At 59.0% G+C, this 11,661-nt stretch overlaps 1 protein-coding gene across 1 annotated transcript in view; it reads left to right on the forward strand.

Annotated features, from left to right (window-relative positions):
- Positions 1–6,205, forward strand: part of ADAMTS7 (ADAM metallopeptidase with thrombospondin type 1 motif 7) — a 28,535-nt gene extending 22,330 nt beyond the window's left edge. Inside the window, exons 19-24 of the mRNA XM_031059666.1 lie at positions 496–2,202; positions 2,931–3,083; positions 3,882–4,055; positions 4,423–4,569; positions 4,932–5,091; positions 6,135–6,205. Of these exons, the coding sequence (XP_030915526.1) occupies positions 496–2,202; positions 2,931–3,083; positions 3,882–4,055; positions 4,423–4,569; positions 4,932–5,091; positions 6,135–6,166 (2,373 nt within the window). The 3' untranslated portion in view covers positions 6,167–6,205. The remainder of the gene's footprint in view (positions 1–495; positions 2,203–2,930; positions 3,084–3,881; positions 4,056–4,422; positions 4,570–4,931; positions 5,092–6,134) is intronic.
- The last annotated feature ends 5,456 nt before the right edge of the window (positions 6,206–11,661 follow it).

The raw sequence follows: 11,661 nt of genomic DNA on the forward strand, positions 1-11,661 counted from the left end.
GGGGTGGGGGGGGGGGGCTGCCAGAGGGACCTGGAGCCCTCACAGAGGGAGCACTGGCACCACTCCTGGCCCTGCCCCTCTGTGACCGTGTTCTCAGGGGTCTGAGGATGAGGGAAGAGACGAGGATCTGACTCCATGTTTCAGAAGGCTGATTTATTATTTTATGTTATATATTACATTAAAATTATACTGAAAGAATAGAAGAAAGGATTTCATCAGAAGGCTAAGAATAGAATAAGAAAGAATGATCACAAAGGTCTGTGGCTCGGCTCTCTGTCCGAACCAGCTGGGCTGTGATTAACCATTAATTACAAACATCCAACAAGGGCTAATCAAAGATCCACCTGTTGCATTCCACAGCAGCAGATAACCATTGTTTACCTTTTGTTCCTGAGGCCTCTCAGCTTCTCAGGAGGAAAAATGTTAAAGAAAAGATTTTTCATAAAAGTTGTGTGCGACACCCCCCAGCCCTGTGCCTCTCTCTTCCCTCCGCAGTGCTCGGTGACGTGTGGGAACGGCACCCAGAGGCGCCCAGTGCACTGCAGCAACAGCTCTGGGACCCCGTGCGACCCTGCCCAGAGACCCAGCCCCCAGAGGCTTTGCTCCTTGCCACAGTGTCACCAGAAATGGGACAGCCCCGACTGGTCTGGCAGCGGCTCCTCCAGCAGGGAGGTGTTTAATGAGATCCATTACATCCCCAGCAAGCACGTTCCTAAATTTAACCCCTTAATCCCAAACGTCCCGGAGTCCAACGATGTCAACGTCATCAGCGAGGAGGACTTCTCAGCCAGGAAAGGAAATGTCTTTGTGGATGACTTTTACTACGATTATAACTTCATCAACTTCCACGAGGATCTGTCCTACTACCCCTTCACGGAGAAGGAGAGCAAAGGCGAGGAGCCCAAGGCAGAGCTGGGCACGGAGGGGCCCTGGGAGGTGCCCACTGAGGCCCTGCTCACCACCGAGCTGGGAGGAGAGAGCCAGGGGCAGCCAGGCCCCGAGGAGGAGCACACTGCCGCCCCTGCGCCTGGGCGAGACGCTGGGCCCGGGCATTTAGCCAGGAATGACCTCGTGAGCGTGGGCCCCGAGGATGTGGGGTCAGCCACTGCCACACACACCACCCCTGCCTTTCTGGGTGAGGAGGAGGAGGAGGAGGAGGATGCAGTGCCTGTGCCCCCCTCTGAGCACCACCCGCCCACCCAGAGCTCCGTGAGCCCCCACTCTGCAAACCACGGCCCGGCAGGGCCCTGGCATGAGCCCCAGGGAGCTGTGCCCAGCAGGAGCAGCCTGGGGCAGGGTGTCCCTGCTCCCTGGGGTCCCCACCCCGCTGGTGGGGGCTGGGGCCGTGCCCAGGTGGATGTGTCCCTTGCGCCAGCAGCACGGGGCGGCGGCAGCGAGGGCCGTGTGGGCACGCAGGGACATGGCACTGCAGGGAGAGGCCACGGGGACTCCAGGGAAATGGCTCTGGCCACCAGCAGTGCCATTCCTGGTGCAGAGATGCCAGAGGGGATGCTGGACACGCGGGCAGGAGGGCAATCCCATGGCATGGAGAGGGCAGATGTGGCCTTGCCCACCCTGCAGGCCCCGGGCTGGGAGGTGGCAGGGAGCGCTGGCAGCCCCCACCCTGCCCTGAGTCCCCCTTCTATGGGACAGGGAGGGCAGCAGCCAGAGCTGCACAGCCCCACAGCCCCCACCTCCCCCCCGTCGGTGGCCACAACAGCCCCTCCAGTGTCCTTGTCCCCTGCCACGGCCCCGCCAGCCGCCCAGCTCACCTCCAGCGGCCTCAGCCAGCAGCATGGCCTGGGCCCAGCCGTACCCACAGCCCCGGCTCACGGCCCAGCTGCCCGCTCTGCAGGCTCCCCCCAGGAATGGGGCACACAGGGGCTGTCCCTGCACCCGGATCTGGCATCGCCCCACAGCGAGCTCACCTCCCATGGGACCCCGCTCAGTGTCACTGCACCGAGGGACCCCTCACCGTGGGCACCCCCAGGGACACCAACGAGGGACCCCTCACCGTGGGCACCCCCAGGGACACCTGCCTCCAGTGATGGGGGGCAGGAGTTGTCCCAGCCCAGCCCTTTGCCCCCCCTGCTCTGGGAGAAGAGGCTGGAGGAGGAGGAGGAGGAGGAGGTTCTGCTTCCACCATCACCCCCCGCAGCAGCCACTGCCAAGCCCAGCTGGGAGGTCGGGAACTGGAGTGAGGTACGTGGTGAGTCCCATTGAAAGTGTGACAGGGCCACTGTGGATGTGAGACCTGTCCCTGTCCTGGCTGCCTCTGGGACATTTCTCTTGGCAGCATGGGGTCATTAGTGCTAATTGGGACTGGGGTCATTAGTGCTAATTCAGAAACAACTGGTCAGCAAATGGCAAAGGCACCATCAGCCCCAGGGTGCTGCCCCATTTTCCCCTCTGCTGCGGGCATGAGAATCCAGGGAGCAAAGACTGGGCAGGGAGGGGAAGGGTTAGTCCCAGCCAGAGCAGAAGCAGCTGGAATGGGCCATGGAGGAGCGTGTTCCTCCCCTTCCCTGCCTGAGCACTGCCTGATGTGGGATTGCTGAGTGGGGAAAGGTCCTCTCCCCACGTCATCCCACAGCCCCAGCTCAGCCAGCACCCTCCTTGGCCAGATGCAGTGCTGGGGTCAGGGTGTGGGCATGCACAGCAGCAGCTCCCTGTGTTACACAGCTGAGGTCTGCTTTTGGGGTACACAGCAGCATTCCCTGTGTTGCACTGCTGGGGTCAGGTTTTAGGGCAGGTGTTTGCAGTGTTCCCTGTGTTGCAGCGTTCCCTGTGTTGCAGAGCAGGTGTCAGTCAGGTTTTGGGGCAGGTTTTGGGGCAGGTTCTTGCAGCGTCCCTGTGTCACAGCGTTCCCTGTGTTGCACTGCTGGGGTCAGGTTTTAGGGCAGGTGTTTGCAGCGTTCCCTGTGTTGCAGTGCTCGGCCACGTGCGGCCTGGGCGCCGTGTGGCGCTCCGTGCGCTGCAGCAGCGGCACTGACGGTGGCTGTCCCGCGGCTGACCGACCCGTCCCTGCCCGGAGGTGCTCCCTGAGACCCTGCTCGGCCTGGCGTGTGGGCACCTGGAGCAAGGTACGGGCCCTGCGGGGAGGGAGGGTCCCAAAACCCCCGGGGCAAGGTGTGGGGTCACACCTGCTCTTGGGGAGGGCTCTTGTGGCTCACAAAGGTAAAGGTTTGTGCTTGCCACGGGGTTTAAACTACTCATCCCACAGTATTTTCATTTTTCCTGGGCTAGTAAAAAAGTCGGGAATTTGCAAGAGCTAAACAAAATGATTTGATGAAAGGCCAGGTCGGGTGGGGCTGGACAGCCTGGTCTAGCACGTGTCATCCCATGACAGGGGCTTGGGACAAGGTGATCTTTAAGGTCCATTGCAAACCATTCTGTGGTTCTGTGATTTGTGTGGACAATGTTCTGGCCACTCTGTCCTGCCAGGGGCTGTTTGCAGTTGGGTTGGGTGAATTCGGTAGGGTTGGTGGTGGGGAGCAGCACTCCTTGCTCTGGGTGGTTGCTGTTCCTTGGCATCATCAGTTCTTTAAGGCATAAAGTTCTTGTTCCAGCTGGAAACCAGCTGGTCTCAGAGGGGTGGTAGTGACAGATGAGCTGCACAGACTGTGCTCTGGCTTGGCCTAGAGCAAGGGGGGAAAGCAGGTGGGGTGTCAACTGAGCCCAACCCAGGGCAGAGCGTGTCCCTGGGGTCACAGGGATCCCCCTGCCTGGCCCTGCTGCCCTTCCCCACTATGGCCCTGTGTCCCTCCCCAGTGTGGCTCTGTGTCCAGCCCCATGGTGGGCCTGTGTCCCTCCCCACCGTGTCTGTGTCCCTCCCCAGTGTGGCCCTGTGTCCCTCCCCACAGTGTCTCTGTCCTCCCCAGTGCTCCAGGAGCTGCGGTGGGGGCACCAAGGTGCGGGACGTTCACTGCGTTGACACCCGGGACCAGCGGCTGCTGCGGCCCTTCCACTGCCAGGCAGGGCTGGCACAGCCCCCGGCACAGCTGCCCTGCCACAGTGCCCCGTGCCTGGACTGGTACACGTCCTCCTGGAGAGAGGTAGGGCTGGCCTGGGCACTGCTCATTCCACCCTGCCATGGCAGGGACCCCTGTGCTAGCCCAGGTGGCTCCAGGCCCTGTGTCCCACTGGGACACTGCCAAGGATGCAAGGGTACCCACAGCTGTGCTGGGAACTCCATCCCAGCTCCTTGCCACTCTCCCAGGGAACAATCCCTGCCCAACATGCCATCCATCCCTGCCCAATCTCCCATCCATCCCTGCCCTCTGGCACTGGGAGCCATTCCCTGTGTCCTGTCCCCCCACGCCTTGTCCCCAGCCCCTCTGCAGCTCTCCCTGAGCCCCTCCAGGCCCGGCTGTGTGCAGGCAGGGGCTCAGCCCTGCCCTGCCCTGCCCGTGTGTCCCGCAGTGCTCGGAGCCGTGTGGCGGCGGGGAGCAGGCCCGGCTGGTGACGTGCCCGGAGCCGGGGCGCTGCGAGGAGAGCCTGAGGCCCAGCAGCACCCAGCCCTGCAACAGCCAGCCCTGCACCACCTGGGTGGTGGGCTCCTGGGGACAGGTGAGCGGGGCTGATCCCCTCCATGGAGACCTGCAGGGAGTGGGGAGGCTCTGGGGCTGTCCCAGGCTGAGCCCAGGGGACCTGCAGGGAATGGGAAACCCAGGGTGGCTCTGGGGCTGTCCCCAGGCTCCAGTGACCTGCAGGGAATGGGGAGCCCAGGGTGGCTCTGGGGCTGTCCCCAGGCTCCAGTGACCTGCAGGGAATGGGGAGCCCAGCCCTGTGCCCAGGGTGGCTCTGGGGCTGTCCCCAGGCTGAGCCCAGGCCCCTGCAGGGAATGGGGAGCCTGGGATGGTTCTGGGGCTGTCCCAGGCTGCCCAGGGTGGCTCTGGAGCTGTCCCAGGCTGAGCCCCGGGTCCCCGCAGTGCTCGGCTCCCTGTGGAGGGGGCATCCAGCGGCGCCAGGTGAAGTGCATCGACACCAGGACCGGGGTGGCCGAGGAGGACAGCAGCCTGTGTGACCACGAGCCGTGGCCAGAGAGCACCCAGAAGTGCAACCCCCAGGAGTGCGACAGCTCTGAGCCAGGTGAGCAGAACCAGGCTGGAGAACGGTGTGGGAGATCTGGGGAGGTGGAGGCAGCAGTTCCTACGTGGGTTGTGTAAGGCTGACTTGGCTGCTCGATGATTCAGTGGGAATGTTGTAACTGTCTGTAAATGTCCAGAGCATCCGTCCCTCCAGGGGCCAGCAGGGTTTTGCTGGCACGGATGTGAGCTGGGATGGGCTTGTTGGGGTCAGCAGTGTCACCCAGCACAGGGACACCCCAGGGACCCCGTGGGGTGAAGGGACCCACCCAGAGGCAGCAGGGCATTCAGGAAGAGGAAGGCACAGGGGAATACCCAGTGATGGAGCTCTCAGGAAGCTGTTCAGTGGTAAAGTCCCAGAATGCAAGACTTGTGAAACAAGCTGGGCCGAGCAGGAGCAAATGGAACAAAGGAGCAGTTCTCCAGCATCTTCAGGTGTGTCTGAGCAGGTGCTCCAGGGAGCCAGCCCCTCTTTGTCATTTACCTGCCCCAGCTGCAGCCACAGTGCTTGGCCACACCACGGGCACTCACTTGGCCTCTTCTCCCTCTTCCACTCACAGAAATACATCCCGAGCACCAGGCAGTTCCCTGGGAGACAGAAATCCGGGCACTGCAAGGGTTAACAGCACTTACAGAAAAGCAGTATAATGAGGGATTAGATGTCACTGATATCAGTGTGTCAGTCACTTACCAGCTTTATCTCTTTAATGTGTCTGTGCAAAAGAAAAGCTCTTTGGCTGCCCAGAAGGTGTTGTTGGACCTCCAGGAGGTTTGCTGGCCAAAGGGAGGGCTGAGAGGTGGGGCAGGGGGGCAGCAGTAGCTGGTGCCTGGGGTGGAGGAGTGGATCCCTGGCTGCTCCAACATCCCTGAGGTCCCCTCTGCAGCCTGGGCATCCATTCCAGCCTTCCAGCTCTTTTGGTTATCCCAACACCAATTCCAGAGCAGGCAGGAGCGCCGGCTTTGGTTAACTGGGATTTGGGCACTGGCAGTGTTGGCCATCAGGATGTTTTTAGCCATGAATCTGCTCCTTTTCTGGAGCATTTGCAGGGCCATGGGGCACTCCAGCGTTTAGGAAATGATGAGTCAGCCCTGCTCAAGACACGATGTGCGGTTCCGGCTGTTTTGGTCAGGGGAAAATTTCCGTGCCAGGCTTGGTGATGAGAGCTGTGGAGCCAAGGCTGGGCCAGAATAACCACTGAGATGTGTAGGAAGCACACAAATAAATGGTAAAATCCTGGATCAAAAATGACATAAATGCTCTGGCTGCAGCCCAGGGCAGGAAACGCCTCTTGGAAATACAAACGTTTCCAGCCAAAGCATGAAGGGGAACAAAACTTTCACATGGCAGGAAATCCCAGATGTGTAAATGCACAGGCAAAGGCTCCCAGAAAGACATAAATGTAACTCCAGCCCTTTCCTGTGCTTTAGAGGATCTTTACTGCACAAGATGGGCTCAGGCTGGAGCAATCCATGTTTTGTGAGGAGCACGAGGAGCCTCTCCCTCCTCTGGCACGAGGTGCTGCAGTGCCAGCAGAACCAGGGCTGGCTCTGTGACTGCCCATGTCCTCACTGGACACAAAAGTGCCAATAACCCCAGCAGGGTTTAAATGTTCAAACCATTATCAGCTGGATTTGGAGCAGAGATGGAACAGATGAAGCACAAACATCTCACAGCAGTCGGCTCCTCAATTAAAGGAGGTCGGGATTAATTAGAACCAGAGTTCTGAGCTGTTGCCAGGTTATAAATTAATTGGAGATTCCACCAAGGTTATTTTTGAATGTGGCTGTTGCCTTACAGCTGCAGCCAGCTGTGAGAGTGTCCTTAGATGGCTCCTGGGAGCTCCAGAGCCATGGGCACCCCAGTGCCTCCGTGTGATGCTCCAGAGGCTGGGGACATTTATCTGGGAATTGGTTATGGTGTCCTGGAAAGGAGCTGAGCCCCAGGTCAGCATGGGGGCCTGGAGAAGCCTGCAGCAGTTCATCCAGCAGATCTAGACCAGAAAAGTGGGAATTGCTGTGTACTGGAGGAGGAATCAGGGGGAATGGAGCTGGTCACTCCGCTGGTCACTGCAGGGTGGTGGCTGTGCTGGACATGGCAGATCCTGGTGGTGGTGACACCTCCCTGCCCAGGCCAGAGCAGGGCAGCCCCGGGTGCTCATCAGGGCCATGCCATGGAACGAATCAGTTCTCTCGTGCCCGTTTCTCCAGATCTGATACCAGGGAGGTCTCTGAGCTCCCCAAATCTGCCCAGGCAGGTGATGGGGCCAGCTCTTGGCTCCAGCAGCAAACACAGCTGCTCCACAGGTGTCCCAGCTTGGAATTCCAAAGGGATGAGGTACAGGCTCCCCTGGCTGAAGGACAAGTGTGTATCCAGTGGTGCAGCTCCTCTGGGAGCGGGGTGGAGCCCAGCCCATGTCCTGGGGGCCAAGGAGTGAAGGCTCTGCTCACACAGGGTCAGTCCCTGACACCATCTCTGTCCCACTGCTCCTGTTTGCTGCCTCCTTATCCAGGGCTGGCTGCATTTCCATTAACTGGCAATTAAACGTGGTGCTCCTGCTTGCTCTGAGCGAGGAAATGAAATTGTCTGTGGCTCTGCAAGTCACAGAGTTCATCCACAAGGGATCCATGGGAGAAATAATTGCAGCAAATCCCAATTTTCTCTGCCATTTGAGCGTGTAAGTCCCTATCCGAGTGGTGAGGCCAGGAGGTGCTGCTGAGTGAGGCATGGAGAGCAATTAATTAACTGCTAATTAACAGCAGGAGCCAGTGGGAAAGGGACGCTGCAGAAAGGACTCCCTGTTTTGATAAAATGTAGGAGAAAGATGTTGCCTGCAGCAGGGCTGACACCCGTGGGGTTTGTGGGTTTCTCCCAGTTTTCCAGCTGTGGCTGTGTCAGTGAGGATGAATCCCATGTACCCTCTGCATCCCAATCCATCCCAATCCATCCCCTCCATCCCCTCCATCCCAATCCATCCCCTCCATCCCAATCCATCCCAATCCATCCCAATCCATCCCATCCCATCCCAATCCATCCCAATCCATCCCCTCCATCCCATCCCAATCCATCCCAATCCATCCCCTCCATCCCCCCCATCCCATCCCATCCCAATCCATCCCAATCCATCCCCTCCCTCCCCTCCATCCCATCCCATCCCATCCCATCCCATCCCATCCCATCCCATCCCAATCCATCCCCCTCCATCCCCTCCATCCCATCCCATCCATCCCATCCCCTCCATCTCATCCATCCCCTCCATCCCACCATGCTGACCAGACCCACAGGGAGGCACCTCAGCCCCAGAGCAGGACCCTGGGATAATTTACTTGTTAAATTCAGCCCTGGCTCCGAGAGCATCCCGAGGGCCAGAGGTCAGCAGCCCTAATTCCCTGGATTTGCTAGCTCAGCTCCAAGCTCAACCTTTCCTTGTTTTCACAAAACGTGTTCCAGGAAGTTTGTTTTTCCCAGGAATAAAAGTAAAAGCTTAGCTCTGGCTGGCCGAAGCTTAAATGAAATTTAAAGCGACTTCCACACCGACCTAAAAAAACAGCCCAAAAAAAAGTGGGGGTTTTCAGTCTCTAATGTGCTGACTTAGCCTGGACTTTTAAAGCCCTGCTTTAAGCTATTTCTTTAGCCTAAGATTTGGCACGGACTCATGGAACGTGTTTCCAAATGAAGTGTGAGCATTATATAAAAAATTGTTACTAGAAAGAAATGGCAGTAAAAGCATTCAATGAAAATTGGGTGGGTTCTGTAGGTCCCTCTCTGAAGAGCTGACAAATTAAGTGCTTATTACAGCTTCCCTTGCCCAAGACCAAATTCCAGGGAGGAATCAGAAGCTCAGCCAAGATTTTCAGACCTGAGCCTGACCCTGCATGCATCCACCCTGAGACTGCAGCAGGATCTGGGAGAGCGATGGGAACTCAACCCCTCAACGACTCCCACTGGCTGCACGGAGTTCAGGGAGTGTTGGGAACGCTCTCAGGCCTGGGGTGGGACTGTGGGGCTGTCCTGTGCAGGGCCAGGACTCGGACTGGATGATTCCTGTGAGTCCCTTCCAAGTTGGATATTTGATCGTCCATGAGGTCACTTGGCTGTGGAGCCCGGGGTGCTGCTGGGCTCTCCTGTAGGGTCAGCAGAGCTGCAGCCAAGGGTGGTGGCTCTTCCCCCCATCCCCAAGCCCATCCCTGCTGTTTTGCACAGTGAGCCCATCCTGGGTGGCTGAGGAGGAGTTCAGAGAGCAGTGACCCCTGGCAGGGGGGTGCTGCCTGGGCATGGGGCAGGGACAGGAATTTCCTGAGGGGCCCAGGGTGCTGACCCTCCAGAGAGGGAGCAGGAAAGAGCTGAACCATCACTCCGAGCCTGGAAAGCAGCATGAGCCTTCCCAGCCCTTTCCAAGGAAGGCAGCTTGGTTGTGATCCATAAATGACTTTCTAGGAAGCTGTGAGTGCTGAATGTCCTGAGGGGCTGGGCAGGCTCTGAGCATCCCCCAGCAGTGCCCAGGACATTCCCACCCCTCCATGGGCATCCCCCAGCAGTGCCCAGGACATTCCCACCCCTCCATGGGCATCCCCCAGCAGTGCCCAGGACATTCCCACCCCTCTGTGGGCACCCAGGCTGATTGCCAGTGCCATGGGCACCCCTGAGGTGTTTCAGGAGCCCTGCTGAGCCACCCCTGCCCTGCAGCCAGTGGCAGTACCCGTGCTCCTGTGCTCCATGTCCCAGTGCAGCAGGGCTGGGGGCTCAGGGGGTGCCTTGTGGAGCCACAGGGATGCTCCCAGGCAATATTTGCCTGACAGCCCCGGGGAGCACAGCACCAACAAGCACTTCCCTTTTTCCAGTGGCTCTGGTGCTCCCACAGCAGGTCTGGGACGTGCTGCACTCCTGGCCTGGGCTGGGCAGAGATTTCTCATCTGCTCTGCTGACCCAGCAGGGAAAGGCCACTGCTGGTGTCCCAGCAGGCAGGGCTGGAGGAGCCCCAGGCTGAGGTGTGTGTGAGGCTGGGATCCCTCCCCTCTGCTCTCTCAGCGCTGTTGGTCCAGCAGTGCAGTGATAAATTGCTTTTGGGGGCACAGGGACACTGGCTGGGCACAGAGCTGCAGCTCGAGAGGCAGGGAATACCTCAGGTGAAACAGAAAATAAGTTTTAGAGCAGTGTAGTGACCTCCTCTCTGCTGGGCTGTGACTGAAATCCCAAACCAGGGAGAAGTCTCTGCTCTGCATCTGCTGCGCCCCTCGCTTTAGCTCCTCCCGTGGGAATGGGGGCAGCAGCCCTTCCCTCGGCACAGCCTTTGTTCCCAGAGGGGACAGGGCGAGGGCCAGTGGTCAGCCAGAGCTCTCCTGGCTTGGTCACAGCCTTGTCCCTGCAGAGAAGCGTCCTGAGAAAGAGAAAATCCCATTGCCCTGCCCCATTTCTGTCCCTGCTCTGCGTGGTCCCACGGCCCAGAGAGAAGCCATGGGGGGGTTGGCCCCAGAGTGCATCAGCTCTGCCCTTTTCCAGAGAAAAGCTGTCATCTATTTTAGTTCCTTGTACAGGAGGTAAAATTGGAATCACAGAATCTTAGATTTTGAGCTTAGGCTCAGTTTTGAGTTGATGTAATTTAAGTGAGTCTGACACCGCTGGGTGAGAAGCTGCAGGCTCAGCGAGTCGTGCCTTGCTCTGAGATAGAGAAGGAGGAAATCAGAAATTCCAACAAAGCAGCTCTGTATGCATATAAACCATGTGTACTTGGGGATGGGTCTGTGCTGCTGGACAGAGCCCAGGTGGGGCCCAAAACAAAGCCCGTCCTCAGAGCAGCACCAGAGTTGTTTTGAGGGCTGCAGGACACCTGCAGGAAGCGAACCAGATGATGCAGGTTCTCAAAATAACCAAAACAATTCAAAGAAAAAGGGATCCTGGCCTTTCCTCCGCTCTGCTGCCACTGAGGGGGCTGGCAGGAGGTGACACTGTGGGGGGGTTGTCCCCTGCACCTCAGCTCTGTGCCCTGGGCAGGTGCTTTGGAGCTGCTGGCATCAGCACAGGTGTGCTTCCTGCTGGGGATGGCAGTGCCCAGGTGCTGGCATCAGCACAGGTGTGCTTCCTGCTGGGGATGGGCAGTGCCCAGGTGCTTTGGCAGCAGCACAGGTGTGCTTCCTGCTGGGGATGGGCAGTGCCCAGGTGCCCAGGTGCTTTGGCAGCAGCACAGGTGTGTTTCCTGCTGGGGATGGGCAGTGCCCAGGTGCCCAGGTGCTTTGGCAGCAGCACAGGTGTGTTTCCTGCTGGGGATGGGCAGTGCCCAGGTGCCCAGGTGCTTTGGCAGCAGCACAGGTGTGTTTTGCCAGATGTTTTGGCAGCAGCACAGGTGTGCTTCCTGCTGGGGATGGCAGTGCCCAGGTGCCCAGGTGCAAGAGGGCTCTGCCCTGTCCGTGTCTCCCCAGCCGCTGGAGCCTCCACAGAACCCCGGGTCGCTTTGGGCTGGAAGGGACCTTGACGGTGATCTCATTTCCCCACCAGACACGTGGTGACGGTGGTGACAGCGGCACTGACCCCCTCCCGTGCTCCTTTCTCCCCTCCAGACGTGTCCTGCGAGCGCGACCG

This window comes from Geospiza fortis, unplaced genomic scaffold, assembly GCF_000277835.1.
Source record: "Geospiza fortis unplaced genomic scaffold, GeoFor_1.0 scaffold2, whole genome shotgun sequence".
Classification (NCBI taxonomy): Eukaryota; Metazoa; Chordata; class Aves; order Passeriformes; family Thraupidae; genus Geospiza; species Geospiza fortis.